This window comes from Leptonychotes weddellii, chromosome 8 (assembly GCF_054177405.1).
Source record: "Leptonychotes weddellii isolate Sample4059 chromosome 8, ASM5417740v2, whole genome shotgun sequence".
NCBI lineage: Eukaryota > Metazoa > Chordata > Mammalia > Carnivora > Phocidae > Leptonychotes > Leptonychotes weddellii.
In genome coordinates, this window is record NC_138376.1 from 113371019 (window position 1) to 113392600 (window position 21582).

General features: G+C 37.6%; 1 protein-coding gene across 1 annotated transcript in view; it reads left to right on the plus strand.

The window, feature by feature from the left end:
- Window positions 1-19486, plus strand: part of ADGB (androglobin) — a 141238-nt gene extending 121752 nt beyond the window's left edge. Inside the window, exons 28-34 of the mRNA XM_081829380.1 lie at window positions 3129-3301; window positions 6323-6499; window positions 7243-7345; window positions 10007-10213; window positions 15324-15414; window positions 16105-16291; window positions 18924-19486. Of these exons, the coding sequence (XP_081685506.1) occupies window positions 3129-3301; window positions 6323-6499; window positions 7243-7345; window positions 10007-10213; window positions 15324-15414; window positions 16105-16291; window positions 18924-19109 (1124 nt within the window). The 3' untranslated portion in view covers window positions 19110-19486. The remainder of the gene's footprint in view (window positions 1-3128; window positions 3302-6322; window positions 6500-7242; window positions 7346-10006; window positions 10214-15323; window positions 15415-16104; window positions 16292-18923) is intronic.
- Window positions 19487-21582: the final 2096 nt, after the last annotated feature.

The following is a 21582-nucleotide window of genomic DNA, read 5'->3' on the forward strand; positions in this document are numbered from 1 at the left end:
TAGAGCAGGTAACACTTCGTGATATCATCTACTTTCATATATAATTAGTTGTGTTGTTATTTTAACCTCTTTTTGCCAGTATGTTACATTTTTACGTTACTGGCCTGCACCTTTCAGGTTCTAGTCTATTTGCAAAGACACATATGAACTTTGTTTATCATTCTCAGAAGTCTTTGTTTTCAAGTCCCACCCAATTTTATTTATTTATTTATTTATTTATTTGTAAAGATTTTATTTTATTTTATTTTGACAGAGAGAGAAACAGCGAGAGAGGTAACACAAGCAGGGGGAGTGGGAGAGAGAGAAGCAGGCTCTCCGTGGAGGAGGGAGCCCGAAGTGGGGCTCGATCCTAGGACCCTGGGATCATGACCTGAGCTGAAGGCAGATGCTTAACGACTGAGCCACCCAGGCGCCCAAGTCCTACCTGATTTTGTTAGCAGGACTATACCACTATTTTCTTAACTCTAATTAATAATATATTGTTCTTTCTTAGGCACAATGTATGCATGGTGTTTCCAATTCAAGGTCTTTGAAGAAACTAAACATGATGAGATTATCTATCTATCATCTATCTATCATCTATCATCTAAAGATTTTCCTGTTTACATTTACCAATTACAATCACACTTGGTAAATGTGTACCTTATCCTGAGCAAGTATGCTAGTTTAGAAATTATGTTAATGTTCAAATCCCAGCCAGTTTTTAGTTCCTGGATACATAAATCTAAACCCTGAATTTTAATCATAAAAAATACGTTTCTGTAATTTTTATGTCTTAGTATCCACTGAAGATTTCTGTCTACTGTACTCTGCATAAATATAAGGTAATGTAAGACTAAAGTCATAATGCTAAAGGTCTTTTCAAGTTCATTTCATCAACAGATACTGCCTGAGCATTTCTTCTCTGCAAGGGCTATATTAGTTTATTTCAGTGGTCATTTACTCTAGAATTCTTCTAATTACATGAATATACAATGTGAGGTCATGTTTTTCACAGGTTCTGAATTAGTAGGATTTTATTCTTACACCTTATTGATATATATGCTCTCAACTCATACAGTTTCCTTATAAAGTTTTACAATCTGATCATGAATACACACTATGAGTTTGGAATTATACTAGGTGAAATTAGGGATCAAAATGAGGTATATAATGATGTTCTGGCCTTTAGAGAACCTGCAATTCCTGGGAGAGAAAGTTACTATACTGTATGCCATTGAAGAATAGGCAGATTATTTTATTATTTTATTTTATATATTCATAAATGTAAAGGAAGCGGATGGTGTGTCTCTGCTATCTGCCTGACACTGTACTGTGTGCTCCCAGAAGTAAACTTGAATATTAGAATATGTTAATTTGAAGGGAATCAAAGACACCCACATATATGATTCAAGCTCTAAGACCTACAGGTAATAAGAAAAAGAGAGCCCCAGAAATACATATTGGGGCAGTTTGAGATTCAATTTCAGCTGAAATTTGTTAATATCTTAAAAACCCAGTGTGTATGATACCAGGTACGATCCTATTTTAAATGCCCCATATAGTTTATTTGTAAGCCCCCTGGGCATGGTATTAACATCTCCATCATACAGAGAAGAAAACAAAATCAAAAGAATGTAATAAACCTGCCAAAGTGAACCTATTCAGTGGCTAATCCAAGATGCACCTCCAAGTCATTTGATTATACGACCAAAGAATTTTCCCTAGCGCAACACTATACTCAGCAACCGAAATTGTTGGCAGAAAGACAAGTTGCCCCCTTGTAAAGTTGTGGTACTTACAGTCCCTTTGCAGTCATGCAGGATGATCTGCCCTAATCTGTAAGTAGCTAGTAACTGGCACTAAGCCATCAATAAGAACTGCTTCTTTTTTTTTTTTTTTAAAGATTTTATTTATTTATTTGAGAGAGAGAGAATGAGAGAGAGAGAACACATGAGAGGGGATAGGGTCAGAGGACGAAGCAGACTCCCTGCTGAGCAGGGAGCCCGATGCGGGACTCAATCCCGGGACTCCAGGATCATGACCTGAGCCGAAGGCAGTCGCTTAACCAACTGAGCCACCCAGGCGCCCATGAACTGCTTCTTTTTTTTTTTAACTATTTATTTATTTTTAAATTTAAATTCATTAATTAACATAGAGTGTATTATTAGTTTCAGAGGTAGAGTTCAGTGATTCATCAGTCTTATATTATACCCAGTGCTCATTACATCACACGCCCTCCTTAATGCCCATCACTCAGTTACCCCATTGCCCCACCCCCCAGAGATAATTATTTAATATTCATTCATTTCTTTCTAACCACAGTACCAAAACAAGACACAAAAAGATTTGGCATGTCAATCTCTGGCAGACAAAAGGCTAGTGAAATTATGAAACAATCATCTCATGTTGCTAAAAAATTGTAAAACAGCATTTAATCTTATGGTTGCTAAATTCACTGATTCTTGACAATTACTATTTACTTTGCTAATGGGATGACTTACAGACTCCAGTTTCGAAAGGGGCTGACATGTCCTTTGAATTCATGTTTGAATGCTAATTCAACCCCCAACAGTTGGGGGGAAATCAGCAAATTCTTGAATCTGCCCTGTTGGGGTGCTTTGAGAATTAAAAAAAAAAAAAAAGAAAGAAACAGTAGGGATTCAACAAATGTTATCTGTTCCTCTGCCTCTTGGATATGTAGTTGTTTGAAAGAATGAATAGAACATAAGGCAAAAAACCCTTCACATCCTCCTTCAAGCAAGCAGAGGGAAGAGAATAACACATATTATAGCAGAGATAAACAAATTCAGTACTGTAGTGGAGATCCTGGCCAAGGAAATGAAGCAAAAAAAAAATGTACTGAAAGGATCCAGGCTGGAAGCAAATTAGATAGTGATAATTTTTGCATAATCTTACAAATATGTCAAACCTACTGACTTCTACACTTCAATGGTGTGTGGTATGTGGATTATCTCTCAATTTTGAAAAAGAGAGTCACACAGATCTTTATAAAATATTTTTTACAAAAAAGAAAAGAAATCCAAACCTCTTAAACTAACAACTTTTTTCCTGACTTGCTCTCCTTTTCCTGCTTGCCATGATTTTATTGTTATGATTCACTGGTTTCCATTTTTATGTCTCGCTAGCTCATGGAGAGAAACATGAGGAATTAGTTACTTTGGGAAGCCCAGATTCTCATACTATCAGTGAGGGGCAAAAATCTTCAGGAACTTCCAAAACAACAAGAAAAGGCAAAGAAAAGTCTTTGGAGAAAGACAAGACAGCCAAAGAAAAACAAGCCCCTCGCTTTGAGCCTCAGGTGGGTGCGGTACTTTTTCTTATTGGAGTCATTTAATAAATGTACATTCATTGGGTCTCCACTTGTCTATCTCTCCTGAGGACAAAACTGAAAAATTCCATCTCCTTGATTCTAGCAACCATCTAGATAACCTTAAGGACATTCCTTGGACACCTTCTGCAAGCTGCTTTTCCTAGTTTAGTATCAAAATCACTAATCAAACTTTTAAGACACATATGTCTGTAAGACACTGCTTTGGGGACTTGGTCGTCTTCTTCCTTTTTTGTTTTTTTTTTTTAAGATTTTATCTACTAGTCAGAGAGAGCGCACAGGCAGAAGGAGAAGCAGGTAGAGGGAGAAGCAGACCCCCTGCTGAGCAGGGAGCCAGATGTGGGACTTGATCCCAGGACCCTGGGATCATGACCTGAGCCGAAGGCAGACGCTTAACTGATTGAGCCACCCAGGCATCCCTGGGCCTTGAGCTTCTAATAATAATATTATACAGTCCCTACCTTCAAAGAACTTGTAGTCTAATGGAGGAGACTGAAGGTAAACAGAAAGTTTTAATGTTAGATATTGCATGTGAAGTGGTGGGAAGAAGAGATACTTATTCTAACTTCTTTCTCTTAGAGGAGCCAAATCCAGACCCGAGCCAATGAGCAAAGACATTATAAGGTGAAAATGAACACAATCGCTATGTTTTGTTTTTCTGGGTTTTTGTTTGTTTTGTTTTATTTGTCATTTTTTGTTTCATTTTTCTTCTAGCATTAAAGTATGAGAGATGGGGCTGGAGGGTTAAGTAAGGGTCAGAAGGAGGGGGGCCTTTAAGTCTCATTAGGAGGCTGGGACTCTATCTACAGCCCAGAGGTCAAGATTCCAAATTCCCTCAGGGCCAGTTAGGTAATTACAATGATTAGGGGTAAGGAAGAGGATGTGGCGGCAAGAGTTGAGGAGTGCAAGCATAGGCCTAAAGATACTCAAATTCAGATTATTTAAAAACACTGAACTCAAAATACCTATGAGGACAAAATCTTCCCAACACTAGCTACAATTTACAATCCAAATGCTGCCTTTTATTGTAATATCTAAATGGATGCAGAAAAAGAGAAGTTTCTCTGTCAAGGGATTATTACATTTGAAAGGACCAGATGCAGTTTTCTATTTAAAATTAGGTTATTCTGGGGCATCTGGGTGGCTAGATGATTAAGTGTCTGCCTTCAGCTCAGGTCATGATCTCCAGGTCCTGGGATCGAGCCCCATATCCCACATCGGGATCCTGGCTGTCTCAGCAGGGAATCTGCTTCTCCCTCTCCCTCTCCCTCTGCCTGTCCCTCTGCTTGTGTGCTCTCTCTGTCTCTCTCTCTCTTAAATGAATAAATAAAATCTTTAGAAAAAAATTAAGTTATTTTAACATTGGCTAAAAAATACAGGTGAAGTGGTTTCAATCAACCACTTTGTTTCCCTTGAAACTTTAAGATAATGCTGTGTTTTCTAGATGTAGCTCTGGTTTATCATGTAGTGTTATTAAATCAATTATTTGAATGCACCAAGAAAATATTCTTATCATCAACAAAATAAACTATTGAAATTTAAAACAAATAAGCTTAACTCAATCCATAAACTCTTACAGGTGGCCCCACACCTCATCTATCATACTCCCTTTCCTGATCCCAGGGAAGTTTCTGATAAACTCATTTATCAAGCAATATAAAAGATGATAAAATCTTTTGTACTGTGTTGTAAAAGAAAGAAATAAAAGAATTTCCAATTGTGAGATTTAAGTTCTCATCAGAATATTAGGGGGATATTGTAGAAAGCAAGGAGATCTTTTTGGTAACGTTGAAACCAAACTGTCCACAAGAACATTATTCAGTGGCCCCACCGATCCCTGCTTCCCCATCTGCATTATTTAACATGGATAATTGACATTATCTCAATCATAGGTGAAGTGTTCGTAACCACATTAGATTCAAGCCTCTCTCCCTACCAGATTGTCACCAATGAGCCTCACTTATCTAGATCTTTCAAGTCCTAAGTCAATCTGCTCCCAGCCTATGGCTCATAAAAATGAAAATAGGGGCACCTGGGTGGCTCAGTCAGTAAAGCATCTGCCTTTGGCTCAGGTCATGATCCTGGGGTTCTGGGATGGATCCCTGCATCGGGTTCCCTGCTCAGCGGGAAGCCTGCTTCTCCCTGTCCCTCTGCTGTCCCCCTGCTTGTGTGTGCTCTCTCTCTCTCTGTGTCAAATAAATAAATAAAATCTTTAAAAAATTTTAAAAAAATGAAAATAATCCTAGAAGATATCAAAATGTTAACTTTCATAATGAGTATATATCCAGTATATCCACACCTGGACATGATCAACTATTCCTACCCTCATTTTTGTAAAGAGGTGCAACGTAACCCTAAATGTAATTTAGAATTTTCTTTTTTGTTGTTGTCGTTTACAGTTTTAGATAAAATTTTCACATAGTGAAATGCAGTGATCTTAATTTTACAATTCAATGAATTCTGACTAGTGCATTCACTCTGTAATCCATATCTCTATCAAGGTATAAAGTATAGATCATTTCCATGAGCTTGGAGATGCCCTCAAACCTCTTTACAATGGATTCTGTCATGTTCACACCCCACCCCAGATGGCTGTTTGCCTGGTCTGGAATTTCATACAAATGAGTCATGCAAGATGTATTCTTTTGTGCTCAGCTTCTTTATCTCAGTATGACGTCTACCTGTACGATCCACCCGCGTTGTGCTATACATCAATAGTTTATTACTTTTTAATGTCAAGTAGTGTTCAATGATATGGATAGATGCTACTTTGTTTATCTATTCATCAGTTGATAGACATTTATAATGTTTCCCTTTTTTTGGCTCTTATAAGGCTGTAATGAATTTTTTGTCCAAGTATTTTTGTGAACATGTGTTTTCATTTCTCCAGGTCAATACTGAAATAGTGAAATGATGGATCATGGGCTAAAATCCAGACCCTTTTGAATGGAGGAAAATGCCTGACCCAAAGGTTTTTATTTTATTTATCAGATATCCACTGTTCACCCTCAACAAGAAGACCCAAATAAACCCTACTGGATTTTGAGGTTGGTCACTGAACACAATGAAGCAGAATTTTTTGAAGTGAAAAAAGATACAGAACGAGCAGATGAAATCCGAGCCATGAAGCAAGCCTGGGAGATGACCGAGCCAGGAAGAGCTATCAAGGTCACTTGAGTTTGAAAAGTTGTTCTTTAACTTTCCATTCCTAGGCATTGGTCTGAAGTGGGACCCATGTTGGTGAAAGTGCATAGTCTTTCCTTTAGGAACGGTATCTGGAATTTTGTTAGACACTCACTAACTACATTTTAGGACCACATTTGAACACATCGTGAAATGTTGTGCAGATGACTGATACCAGATGACTCTCAAAAGTGAAGCACATAATGGTGCCACTTATTGGCCCAAACTGTGGGTTCCCTCGTTCTTTCACGTAGCATGGTCTGTATCCATGTCTGTCCTCAACTCCCAAGTAAGAAAGCATAAACATGTTTAATATGTGCTTTTATGTACTTTGAACATGTGGATAAAAAGCCTGTGCTACCCCTTGTGGAATATACATACTTCAGGTCTCCCTCCCTACTATATTTTATGTAAGAATCATTGCTATAATGAACCATTATTACTCATATGAGTTTCATGTTCCAACTCAGGGTTATTAAGCCAGATGAAAAAGGTTCAGGAGCAACTGGATCTAAGGCTGCATGCCTTGTGTATTCGTTTTAGGACTGCTTCTTCATTAGTTCTCAAAAATAACTGTCAGAATTATGGATGGCTCAGAATTTGGGTTTTTTGGATAATAAGAGCTGGTCTAGTTCAAACAGCCATATTTATTCTCACTTTCCTCTTTCTTTCATGTACTCTTTAAATGTTGTTGCCTGGACTGTTTGTTGACAGTGTTTGTTCTTTAGGCTTCCCAGGCTCGCCTGCGTTACCTCAGCCGGTTCATTAAGAAAATACCGGATGCAGAAAGCATGCCTGTGTCTGACAGCCAAGCCAAAGTGCTGGAGGAAGGTCAGTGAGCCCTACCCCTGCTGCCTGAGAGCACGGAGCTGTGCCCTGCACCTCTTAAAAGACAGAGCATCTTACAGGATAGGAAAATAGATTCTGAATTTTTTTTTTTTTCTTATCAAGCAGATGTTTGCTTTTTCCCCAAGTAGATGTGGTTTTCTCCATTTAAGAAAAGATGAAACCAGAAATAAGAATGCAACCTGGGTCAAAGGTAGCAGTGTGTGAACTTGAAGGCAGGCCCACGACTGTTAATCTGGCACCTTTCTAGTAACAATAACTATAAACAATAGCAATAAGATAAAGCTAACTGCTTTTTTTTTTTAAAAAGATTTTATTTATTTATTTGAGATAGAGGGAGAGCGAGCGAGAGAGCAGGAGCAGGGGAGCAGAGAGAGAAGGAGGGGCTCGATCCCAGGACTCCGGGATCATGACCTGAGCCGAAGGCAGACGCTTAACCGACTGAGCCACCCAGGTGCCCCAAGCTAACTGCTTTTATTGAGTGATTGTTGTGGGCCTAGAACCGAAAATACTAATTATTTCGTTGAACACTCACATAAATCCACTATAATCTATAATCTATAATGTGGTTTCCAATTTACCCATAAGGACACAGGCCCAGAGTAATTTGCTCTGCAATTTGCTAAGTTCACAAGATACCCAGAGACAAGGCCAGCTTGCAGACAGCTCTCCATGACCCCAGAGCACCTTATCACTAACCCTTGAGTGCCCCCATCTATAACCTCTCTGGGATGCCTGGGTAGGCTGAAGGCGTTAACATCCCCAATCATGCTTTTCCATGTTTATGTCTTTAGAAATGCAATTCAATGCTTTTTATAAAGATAATGCCCCTTAACTTTTCATATAAAGAGTATAAACAACAAATATCACCCTGATTTTGTTTCCTGGGATGGGTACTCTTCACAGCACTTTTTGTTTATCTCCTTTTAACCTACAGCAACTATGAGGTTGACACTGCTATTCCTATTTTACAGATAAAGAGACTAATGCTCAGAGAGTCACCGAACTCTTCCTAAGTCACATATCTCAAAAGTGATAGAGTTGGGATTTGAAATATTTCTAACTCCTAAAGTACTCACTTTTCTAAGTGTTAAAGTCTAATATATTAAGAATACAAAGGTGAATAGGTTTTATTATGATTCTATCATTTTTTATTTTCAATTTTATTAGATTTTATTATTGTTTTTAGAAATGTTGTATTGTTATATGCAAAAGAAAAATGTTGCACTGGACACTTGTTAAAAATGGCAAGGGACACTATTCAAGACTATTGCAGTAGGAGAGAGAGAGATTGAATTCAACTTTGAATACAGCAGGGACAAGTGGGGCTTTATAGTGACTAGGCAGGGAATGGGTGGAGAGTTACCCAGAAAACTTGGCTAGGTATGGGGGGTAGGGGGAGAGAGGAGCCGGACTGGATATCAAAGCATGAGGGGTGATTCTTCATAAATTAGTCCAGCAGGATTCTTTGCTAAAACTGAGATTCACAAGCCAAGGACAAGGCCTAGTGGAGAACAAGGCTCACAGGAGGCTGACCTTGTCCTACAACATTCATGCAATAAAGACACAAATATTCGTTGTACAGCTTGACACATTTTTACATATATATACACTCAGGAACCACCATTCGGATCAAGATCTAAAACACTTAAACAACTCCAAAGTCTTCCTCATTCCCCTTCCCTCAGCCATTTTCTCCCTCAAGGTAACTACTGGTCTGACCTCTACTACCCTGTTTTCATTTTGCCTGTTCTTGAACTTCTTATATCTGGACTCATACAGTATATACTTTCTATCCCTCACTATTAAGCTGTTCTAACTCTTCTTGTGTCAGATTAGTAAGGTGTGTTTTATAAGAAATTTGTCTATTTTATCTAAGTTAAACTTCCTGGAATAAATTTCATTTAAATTTCTTTTTTCTTGATCCATTTTGCTCTAAGGGTAATCAATTTTAATAGTATCTTAAAACATATTTATTTCAACATTTCTCCATGCTTTCAAGCACTGACCTATTATCACCTTTTATTCAAAGCAGAATATAACATTAATTAAATTATCTGCAATTGATAAATGGGGGGGAATGTTTACATAATGTGGAAGTTGTGGTAGGTTTTACACAGTTTTTTTTTTTTTTTTCCCCCTAGGCATAAAGATCTAGAACAGTGGGAGTAGAATTATAGCATTAAGGAAAAACTTTCCAGCTTTGCAACTTCACAAGCAAGAGCTCTTTTCAGCTCTATTTTAAGATAATTTAGGACAAGTGCCTAGACACAGTCTCCCTCTTCAGAGAGGAGAACCCCATTCACATACATTTCCCACACAAGGCAGGTTGAATCTCCTCCAGGGCCCACCCTAGAAGGGGCCCCAGTGGTTCAGAGATCCCATTTCCATTTGCGGTGTCTCACCTCCCCAAAGCCTCTATTTTTATGTGATGTGTTCATATCCTGAGGCACTTCCAGACACACTGGTGGTCTGGGCCATCCACAATGATTTCTGAGGCTACCAAAGATTGTTTTTGCTAGTGCTCTGGTTTGCAAAAGCTTTCCAGTAGGCTCCAAACCTGGCTCCCACACACCTTCGTCACTTTCTGTGTATGATTTTATAGAATGCAAGTTTGTCTTCGGTAACACACATGTCATGTTGTAGTTGAAATGTCCTCAAGTGCCACAAAAGAGTCGGACACAAAGGGTTCCATGAGTTCTGAGAGCAAAGATGTCATACCATCGGGGAGTATGCTGTGGAAGAAGTGGCAAATGGGCAAGGGCTTGAAGGATCTGTCCAAGTCAGGGAGCAGCGAAAGTGGAGGAATGTCCCCAGCAGGGAAGGAGGAGCAGAGTGTGCGAAAGGAGATCAGTAAGTAGTATTCTCATTTGTAAGAAAAATACGTACTTGGAAATAAAAATTCTGGAAAAGACACCAACAAACACATGTGATGCCTCGGGTTATAGCATAGAAGAATGTGTATTTGGGATTCATAGGTCTTCATTTTGCTTATCAGAGTTGATAATCTTGCTCAAGGACCTCATTGCTCAGTAGCTATCTTAAAGATAGAAGTGGACGAAAAACAAAACAAAACAAAACAAAAAACAAACTGTAGCAGGTGTATTTTTGTACACTTCTCTGTGTCTACAAACACTAAGAATAAAATTGCAGCGACGGCACATGCCATTGCCACCAAATGTAGATCCTTTTATCTATCATAGGCTACATGATATATTTTCTTTTTACCTTTTACAACAAATTTTAAATACTCCGATTCTAAAATTTTGGAGGAGAGGAGTTTTCAGTGGTGCACAAACCACATGGATTTGGTTCATTTTCATATAATGGGGATTCGTATTTGTTCACTAAAATGAACATAAATCCTCCATGGAAGTTTTTACAGAGAAATGTCTTGTCTGTGCTGGCTTCCCTGAGGAAGGATTTCCCCTGAGCAGCAACTCTCTGTTGCTAAGGGACTAAGTGTCTATATGGTTGAAACAATAAATTGGGCTGCCCATAGGGGATCCTGGGTCCCTAGCTCATCCCTGAGTTGCAGGCACCACCTGTGATCATGAGGGGGACAGCAGGGGTCAGCTGGCTGTCGAGTTCTGTGACCGTGGCCCGTTTGCCTCTCACATGGAGCTACATTCTCCAATTATACTTATATCAGTAGTAAAAATAGTACTATTTATTTCTCTACTTGTTCAGAACCCAGGCAAGAAAGAAAGATATTTTGGAAGGAGGCATCCTCGGAAACACCAACAATGGTTCTTTTCTCAAAATTCTAAACCAGTCAGAATTTTTATTTTTATTTATTTATTTTTTTCCAGTCAGAATTTTTAAATTAAAAACTGTTTATGGCTAAAACATGTCCTTGAAGGATTTCCACAGGGAAGAGGAAAATCCCGAAATTCAAAGGGCTCTTTTACTATAGTAACAAGAGATTCCATTTTTGAGCCAATATTTTGAAAGTAAGCACTCATTTAATAAATAATGACATGCATGATGTAACACTAAAACTTATTTAGAATAACATCTATCATTCTATATTGATATTTAATTTGTAGAGTGGTTTTGCATCTATATTATCTCACTGGAGCCTCTGTGAACTAGACAAATCATATACTGCTATCTCTGCCTCAGAATTTAAGTGATTGATAAATGCCTCACGCGAGGGCAGGAAGAGGAAACAGTGTGGCGTGAATCAGGACTCTAATCCTAGTTCTTTTCATTCCACGTGTTGTGATCTCTAACAGAACACAAACTTCTCCCCACACTTGGTTAAAGACCTGTGAAATGAAAATCTAATTACACTCGGAGGTTGACCTGTTTATTTATATGCTAACAAGGTAATTTTTTTAAGTTGCGAAAATGGAACACCATCATGATTCTTCACTCCAGCCTCCGGTAGTGTGTCCCCTCAGTCATGGTGCAGATTTCATTTTTTGCGCAGAGCCCCAGACCAGTATTGGGAGGGACCGCTTCCGTGTCAGCTCTCCTGCTCTTCATTTCTTCACACTTTTGGCCTTCAGTCTTCACATCTTTCTATTAAAGTTCACAGCACTGTGAAAGAGTGTACTTTGGGATGGAAAGGAGAGGGCAGGAAACAGGGAGGAAAGGTAAACGTGAGTGGGGATGGAGGACTGAGACCAAAGTGGCCTGTCCTCAAGCAAAAATGTCTCCAACACGTTTGAAATGTGTTTTTGTTTTTTTGTGTGTGTTTTACTATCATTTTTTATTTAATATAAATAATATATGTATAATATAATAATACAAAAAATATATTACATATAAAATAAAATATAAATTCAATCCCACAAAATCAAGAAAAGTTGACCCCTTCTCCCTCCAAGGAGAGGTGTGCCTTTGGGTTTCCAGTACATCCTACAGCACTGAAACATGGCCATGGACCCCAGGTACTGGGGATGTAGAAGGAATCCTGCTTGAGAACCGTGGGTCTGGTTGTCCAGCTCTTCTTTGGAACTCCATGCTTTGCTCCCACCTCGGCTGTTGGTGCCCCATATTGGCCCTCGCTCCTGGAGAAGCATCACCTGTAAGAGATTACAGACCCTGGGAGAGCTTTGCATGATCTGGTCTCTATATTCCAATAAATATTTGTGATTCCCACAAAACTGCGTTATTCTTGGGCACCTGGGTGGCTCGTTCAGTTACCCGTCTGCCTTTGGCTCAGGTCATGATCCCAGGGTGGAGTCCCACATCTGGCTCCCTGCTCAGTAAGGAGTCTTCTTCTCCCTCTGCCCTTCACCCTACTCATGCTCTCTCTCTCTCTCTAATAAATTAATAAAATCTTTAAAAACAAAATGAAAAAACCCTACCTTATTCTTGCTACTTCCTATTTTCATATAATAGGTAACTTAGACCAATTTCCGTCAGTACCAGAGGGCATATGTAAATGGTATCATTATGGGTTTCACACCTAAGCATTCTTCCTCAATACCAAAGCCATAGTCAAGTTCAAAAACATTGCTTTCCACTTCCCCTTCATCTCTGGGAGCCTCTAGAAAATGCCTTTTCCAAACATTGCAGGTGATCTTTGTCTGTCTTTATTCCCACATCTTTTCCCCAGGCTTCACAATCACTATGCCTTGAACAACGATTTTCAGACTACCCATGATGAAGTAAGTTTTCTCCCTTAGTCTGTTGGAAGCGGAAACTTTTGTAAAATGTAATAAAATGAGCCCAGTAATGACCAGTGGCTTTAAAGATATTTCTAAATGCATGTTCTTATTTTCAGAACTTATCCCACAGAGGGCCAGTTTGCAGACGGAGGATGGTGTACACACACACACACACACACGTACGTCCATGCACACACACACACACATTTTAGGCTGCACTATTCTAGAGGAACAAGGCTGTCATAATACACTCACAACCTATTCTGACAACAGAGTTTAGTAGCAGGACATGAAGGTTAAACTTCTCTGCCCCTTTCCCACACCCTCTTCTGTTTAAATATATGTTATTTGGCAGGAGGCAAGAAAACACAACTATCTAATTAATCAGTAAGTATTTTCTTTCCAGTCTCATGTTTGAAATGCCAAAAATATAGCCAGAATAAGTAGGTATGTTCAGAAGAAAAGCAAATGAACTTTAGCAATCTAAGATCCCATAGTCATCACAATGAAAAAAGAAAAGTTATTGGCTGCTGGTTTCTAAAAAACATATTGTAAAGTGTCAACTCTTCAGGAACGTTTTCTGTTATAAAATGAAAGACGTGGTTGAATTTATGTTTTCATCATAGAGTTGAGTTAGGATATTCTGTTTTTTCACATGTACCGTCTTCATGTATTTTCAAAAAAATGAAAAATTAATTTGTATATCATGTTTAAAATGTTTTTTAAAGGTTTATATTAGATTTTATTTCTGAATGAGTGATCACTTTTAACAAATTGTTATAAATTAAGCACTTTCCAATATTGCTGGAGGCTATCACAACCATGCGTAAAAAGCAAGATTAAATAGTCCGTGGGGCGTGAGACATCTTGATGGCGAAGTGAGGACCTGACATAGCCTCTCCCAAAAAGCACTAATAAACTGAAAAACAATTAATTAAAAAACATGTTAAAACTCTGAAGGCATGTAACTAAATAAAAAGTACAATATACAAGATTAATATACGAAATTACTTTCATTTCTACATAATATCAATGAGCGATTAAAAAAGGAAATTAAGACCCATTTCATTCACAGTAATGTCAGTAATAAATGTATGGAAATAAATTTAATGAAAGTGCAAGACCTGTATACTGAAAACTACAAAACGTCACTAAAGGAGGTTTTTAAAAATCTAAAGAAAGAAGGAGGCAGTCCATGCTTTGGACTAGAAGACTCAATATGGTCAGGTGGCATTTCTTCCCAAATTGATCTATAAATTCAGTATAATCTCTATCAAGGTTCTGGTAGACATTTTATAGAATTTAGCAACCTGATCCCAAAAGTTACTTGGAAATGCAAAAGACCCGGTTTTGATAAAGAACCAAGGGGGAGGATCTTTACTTCATGTTTTCAGAATTTATTATGAAGCTAACAATAATCAAAACACTATGATTTGACAGTTTCTTAAAAAGTTAGATGTCATTTTACCATTCTTAGTTACATGGAATGTCCAAGAAAGACAAAGCTATAGAAGACAAAGCGCATCGATGGCTGCCTGGGGCTTGTGATGGGAATGGAGAAGGGCTGTGAGAGGCACAGGAGATTTTATGTGGAGAATGGAAATGTTTTGAGACTGGATTTGGGTGCTGGTCGCACAACTCTGTAAACATACGAAAAAGCACTGAATTACATTTTTAAAATGGGTGAATTTTATGACATTTTATACTCCAGTAATTTTTTTAAAAGGAGATTAAATGTCCTGGAAAGCCTGAGTAGTTAATATCATAGACTCTAAAGTCTCTTTTTTAAGTTTTTTCTTGTGGGTTCAAATGAGTTTAGGGAGTAGAAATTTCCTGCTAACTTGATTTTCACTGTTTACCTGCTGTATATTGCCTACCGCACTGGATCTACAAGTTTCTTAAAGTAGATTACTATGTCTTAAATATTTTTATATCCCACTCCCCATAGTGCTTATGATGGCTTTTACCCCTAGATGAAGCATTTTAAATATTGGGTCATTTAATTTGTTTATAAAGAAATACAGTATGACTTTTCTTGTCTCCACCTTCATTTAACTACCATCACAGTAACATTCTGTTACTCTTCTTATAGAGTATATTCACTTTGCCATTTCCTTCATGTAACTGTAAGTATAGTAACACCAGCTAGAGGATAAATATGAAATATAATTATATTTAATAAAGTAAATTGAGTCACATTAAAATCATATTAAATTAGACAAGTCCAAGCAACAGTTGTTTTTTTTAACAGAAGATATTATTTTTAATTAAAATAAGATACAACAGTCATGTAGTCAGTGTTGATTCTTTTTTCAAAGTCTAAGACTTATTTTTTTTAACAGGGCCTCGTTCACGATCCCCAACAATTTTGGAAACGTCTCCACGACTTATTCGAAAAGCGCTAGAATGTGTAAATTTAACTCAGTATGTACGGTAAGTTTTAATAAACATGATTAATGCGGACATTTGTGTTCATAGAATTTTGGATACATTAATAAGTTGCTAAACAACTCAAAATTTGAACTGAAATGCTTAATATACTTCAATGTATTCAAATTTTTAGAAGTACATGATTTTACATCTCAAATTTAGCAAATGTTTTATTAAGTCAATCATAAAAGCATTTGAATATTTCCTGTAAAGATTTAATTTATAAGCTGATTAAAGTGACTTGAGCTGCAGAAAATTCCCCACTATGCCTGCTGGCATTATTTAAGTACGTTCAATTTTATCAAGAACTAGACAGAGATTAACAGAGAGAGATAGTTACTCAAGCATATTTATGTTTGAAAATATTTTCAACATTATTTAACTGCATAAATTAAAAAAGGAAAAACCTCCAAATATTCTCATACTTTCCAACACCAATTCCATGAACACCTCATCAGATGAAGCATCTGATTTTTACTGGTATTTTCCTAGAATTGTTTCCTAAAATATTAGTGACTTAATAAACGGAGCATAGCTCATCAAAAAATAATAGTTTATCCTTTCTATTCCTAACATTTGATTGGATTCAGACCACCACACTGTCCATATGATTTTAAATTATTTGAATTCTGAAGTAAAGTTCAGTCCAGCATTCCAAAATGATTTATGCATCTCTTTTGATGTTTTTTATAGAAAAACGATAGACAACGACCCTGTGCTACAAACGGAGGAATTGAACAAGCAGCAGGCAATGCAAAAGGCAGAGGAGGTTCATCAGTTCCGTCAGTATAGGACCAGAGTCCTCAGCATTCGAGACATTGACCAAGAGGAACAGCTTAAAGTAAAAGATGAAATCCTGGAGATGTATGGGGAGATGCGGGTGAGTCTCAACATACAGATTACAGTTGACACATTCTCTTATAATGTTAAAAAGATATCATAGAAGAGTAATATAGGACCTGGGTGGAAAGAAGTCTTGAAAGCATTTAGTTCCCAACTCCTCAGAGAAGATGGAAGATTGGTGAAACACACTGAATTTTACTTACTTCCTTAAACCCTTCCATAATGCAGTATTGGAGATCTATCCACAAAAATGGGAGGAAAGAGAGAGAAGACAACAACAAAATATGTGTGAAGAGAACTGGGTGAATATTAAAATTATGTAGATTCAATTCATCGTGTAGAAAATACTTTAAATTACAATATTATAAGACAAAAGGGAATTTCGTTATTTCCAGTCATGTTTTTTTTCTGTGTTTAATAGACAAGCAAATGCAGTAGATGGGAAGGCGATAGGGAAGAAATATTAATGGCGATGGTTTATTTATTTATTTTTTATTTATTATTTTTTATTTATTTTTTAAAGATTTTATTTATTTATTTGACAGAGAGACAGCGAGAGAGGGAACACAAGCAGGGGGAGTGGGAGAAGGAGAAGCAGGCTTCCCACTGAGCAGGGAGCCCGATGTGGGGCTCGATCCCAGGACCCTGGGATCATGACCTGAGCCGAAGGCAGACGCTTAACCGACTGAGCCATCCAGGTGCCCCAACGGGGATGGTTTTTTAATTCGGATCTCATTCTTTAAGTGTGAGGCACAAACACCTTAAGTTTTGCTTGAGTCTCCCTTAATAGACATTATCCGTACCCCACTTCTTATCAGATGGGAGAAAAAGACACCAATCCTCAAGAGATTACTGACATATTAAACTTACTTTACACTAAATCCTTCAGATGACATTCTCTGTCTCTTTTTTTTTTTTTAAGATTTTATTTATTTGACAGAGAGAGAGACAGCGAGAGAGGGAACACAAGCAGGGGGAGTGGGAGAGGGAGAAGCAGGCTTCCCACTGAGCAGGGAGCCCAATGCGGGGCTCGATCCCAGGACCCTGGGACCATGACCTGAGCCAAAGGCAGACGCTTAACCGACTGAGCCACCCAGGCGCTCCTGTCTCTCTTTTTAATACGGTACTACTCTCATCTTGTACAATTGGTTTAGTGAAGCCAATTTTATTGTGGTGGATACAGGACTTTTCTTTCACCAAAAGCTTTGAGGAGAGTCTCATTCTGACATTCAACTCTGCCATAATCTCCACCACAATCATGCAAGTTGCAAAACCACAGAAAATTTCTCGAAGAATTCAGCAATGAAGACAAAAACAGTCATTTCTAAATACTTCTCTTCTGGCTAGCATCAGTTCATTAATCCTTTTTTTAAATTATATCATTTTTGAAACAGGAAACAACAGGTTGAACCATAATTGTGCCCATTCTGTCAGAAATGCAAATGAAACAAGAAAGCCAAAGTTTCTTAGGAAAGCTACATTGGCACTTAAATTGTATCACTGCTTTATTTGTGAATATTTTTAGAATGTTGCCTGGAACTGACATTAAGTTTTGAAAATTACCCTTCTTTTTGAAAATATAAACTATAATTTAACTATAGTTATATATATTTTAAAAGTAGAATCAGGATTTCCTGATGGATTGTTGGTATAAGAGAAAGTAAAGAGTCAAGAAATGCTCTAAGGTTTTTGGCTAAACAATTGATAGGGTTGAGTTGCCATCAGATCTGAAGGCTTGAAAGGAAAGACAAAGATTTCAATTTGAGACATTTTTGGATATTTCTATTGTATCAGAAAAAAGCATTCTTACATATCTATTACAGTCATGTGGGAGATATTGAAAGAAGTTAGATATATGGTTCTGGAATTTAGGAGAGAGATCTGGGCTCTAGATTAGAAAATTGGGGGACCCCCATCAGTATAGAAATGGAATTTAAAGCCATGGGGTTAGATAAAATCACCAAGGAAAGAGGTCTAAGATCTAAGACATGGCCATTTCCTCGTTAAGAGATGAAGGAGAAGAGGAGAAATTAGCAGAGGCAACTGACAAGGAGCAGCTAGTGAAAGAGGAAGAAAAGTCAATGGGGTATGAGGTCCAGAAAACCAAGTGAATCAGTTGATCCAGGAGGAGAGGGTAGGGGTAAGTAAGAATTGGACCAAGAGGTGATCTCGGATTTAGCTTGGTGTCTTTGAATGAAAGCCAAACGGACAATAACAAAGAAAGCAGTGAACTGGGTGATAGTACTTGAAAGTTCTTCAAGTACAGGTCAGACACATTTCATCAGGTCTAGTACAATGTGGGGAACTAGAACTTACTGAGCACAATTACGGTGAGAGATGCACTGAGCTGCATGTTTTCTAGAGCTTATATTTGAACTCATGCCTATCTCTTCCCTTTCTCTCTCTTTCTCTTAGTAATGCTTTTATTTAACATTTTGTTAAAATCTCATGTACCCTTTGTTGCTCTCTTATGTTTCATGTATTGATAAACATTTGAGACCATAACCTAATATTTTTTTCTCTGTCTCTCTTCAGTAATTTGCCACAGGAATCTATTGGCATGAGGAAGGGATCAAGGGATTGCTTTTTTTTTTTTTTTTTAATTTCTTTCTGGGACCATAAGCTTTTAACAGTAGATCTTAATTGCTTGGGATTTTGTTTTGGAATAGGACTCTTTAGATGAAGCCCGACAGAAGATCTTTGATATCAGGGAAGAGTATAGAAACAAGTTGCTGGAAGCTGAGCGCCTAAGATTAGAAGCTCTGGCTACGGAGGAAGAAACAAGTCCGGTGGAGCCAGAGAAGAAGACGCTGGCTCCAGACACACAGAAAAAAAAGAAAGGGAAGAAAAAGTAACTAGCAGTGCCCAATACTCACCGCCTTCTTCTGGAGAGGAAACCCCTTATTTTTTCTTTCTTTTTTTTTCTTTTCTTCTCCTTCCTTCCTTCCTTCGTTCCTTCTTCTTTCCTTCCTTTTTTTTTGTGTGATCTATAACCTTCCCTACTGATAAGGTACTAGGTTTTCCTTCTTAGAATGAGTTCCTGTGTTATAATGTTCATTTGTTGGTTTCTCTCAGAAAACTATCATTTGAGTAGCCATTAGAGTTTCAATTTTTCCAATTTCAATAAAAAGTGCCTCAAAATATTTAAAATGCAATAACATTGATGTGTCTCCCTCTGAATTGCTGCATTTTTGGTGAACAGTAAAACAAGATCATGAATGGGCTAACAGGATTGCATTTGAAGACATTCAACAATGAGAAAAACAGCTATGGTTCTTAGAGGGAATTTTGTTTATAACTGTAAAGACTTTAAGATATTTTTAAAATATGCTTCAGATTTGTGTCCTTCACCGGGCAAGAGCTGTTGTGGGTTAAGCTCAATACAAGTGTTTGAACTCTGAATCCTACCTAACACTCGGTCAGGTCACCCAGACATAGAGACTGTGACCTCAAATGCATCCCCTGTCATCAGTCCCAGCACCATGTTTTTTGTAAGTCACAGAGCATGTTCTTGGTTGCCAGTTTTAGAAAACTGCAGTGGATTAACTGAGGCACGTGACCAGAAATGGGCTTCTCCCAGAAGCACACTTCTAGTTCATAGCTTCCTCAGACGAAAACTCCAAAGGTATTTTTTAATCAGTCAAACCTTTCCTTTTTTCATGTACTTAAATCTTTTTTTTTTTTAAAGATTTTATTTATTTGACAGAGAGATACACAGCGAGAGAGGGAACACAGCAGAGGGAGTGGGAGAGGGAGAAGCAAGCTTCCTGTTGAGCAGGGAGCCCGATGCCAGGCTTAATCCCAGGACCCTGGGATCATGACCTGAGCCAAAGGCAGACGCTTAAGGACTGAGCCACCCAGATGCCCCATGTACTTAAATCTTATTATTAAATCTTTTTTTAAAAGATTTTATTTATTTATTTGACAGAGAGAGACATAGCGAGAGAGAGAACACAAGCAGGGGGAGTAGGAGAGGGAGAAGCAGGATTCCCGCGGAGCAGGGAACCCGATGTGGGGCTCCATCCCAGGACCCTGGGATCACGACCTGAGCCGAAGGCAGACACTTAATGACTGAGCCATCCAGGCACCCCTTATTATTAAATCTTATTATTAAAATGTTAATTAGATATATACATATATATGTAATTTTACTCAAATATGCAAACACATGCACTTTTCCTCTATTATTCTTTGCCTAAACTTTCCTTCATCACCCTGTGATCTCCCAACCCCACAAAATAATACATGATAACAACCTAGTATAAATATTTCCATGTTTTTCACTCATCTGATATAATCATACATATTTTATATCATGACCTATTTTACAAAATGTCATTTTATTATGCATTCTTTACTGTGTCTTGATTTTTCTCACCAAAGAATACAAAATCTCTTTGAGACAAAAGTAATTCATTCTTTTTAATTACTGTGAAATATTTCATGGCACAAATACATTGTCATTGATTCAGCTAATTCTCCTGTGACAAATATTTGCTTTGTTTCTAGATCTTTTCCGTACAAGAAAATCTGGTAAGAACAGAAAAGAGGTAGCAAGATGGTAGACTTAACAAAGTATTTTCTAATAAATAAAAAAGAAATATAGTGCCTGACCTTTAAAATAAAGGAAAAATAAAATCAAAATATTTTGTAAGAAGATACTATAAATATTACTGTATAAATGCTTGGAGTGACTACACTGGAAATACATGGGACATAGAACACCAGGTAAAATGTTCCTACCTATACTTGGAATCACTGACAATGCAGTAGGTACAAATAAATGCAGACTGATTTACAGGTGGTTTGTAATTGTCACTCAAATATTTGGAATGGGGTTGCCATTGGTGATACAATTTTCAAAATGGTGAACAACCTTGGTAAATTTTCAAAGATAACAATGTTTAGTCTGCCTTTAGTGTGGACAACTGATGCATTCCTTGAAATATTCAGTGAATTTTTAAAACTTTGCAAAAGATACTTTTGTTTTATATATCTTACAGAGTTAGGTTCTTGGATCATTAATTTGCTTTTAGACCACAGGAATGATGGACCATTCAAATCATAGAGAGGTAAGATAATTCTTTGTTGCATGTGATTCTTTCAAAGATTGGGGGATATCTAACATCCTTAACATTCAACCAGTAAATAGCAGTAGTTCTGTCCCATTCTTGGGCCAATCCAAAATGCCCCCGCATTTTTCCTAACTATTCTCTAGAGGTTTGCACTGTCCCCACTGAGATCATCTCCATGTAGAAGAACAGTAAAGCTTACTGAGAAGCTGAAGATAGTTGTCTGGGATCATAGTTAATAAATAACTCTGTTAGA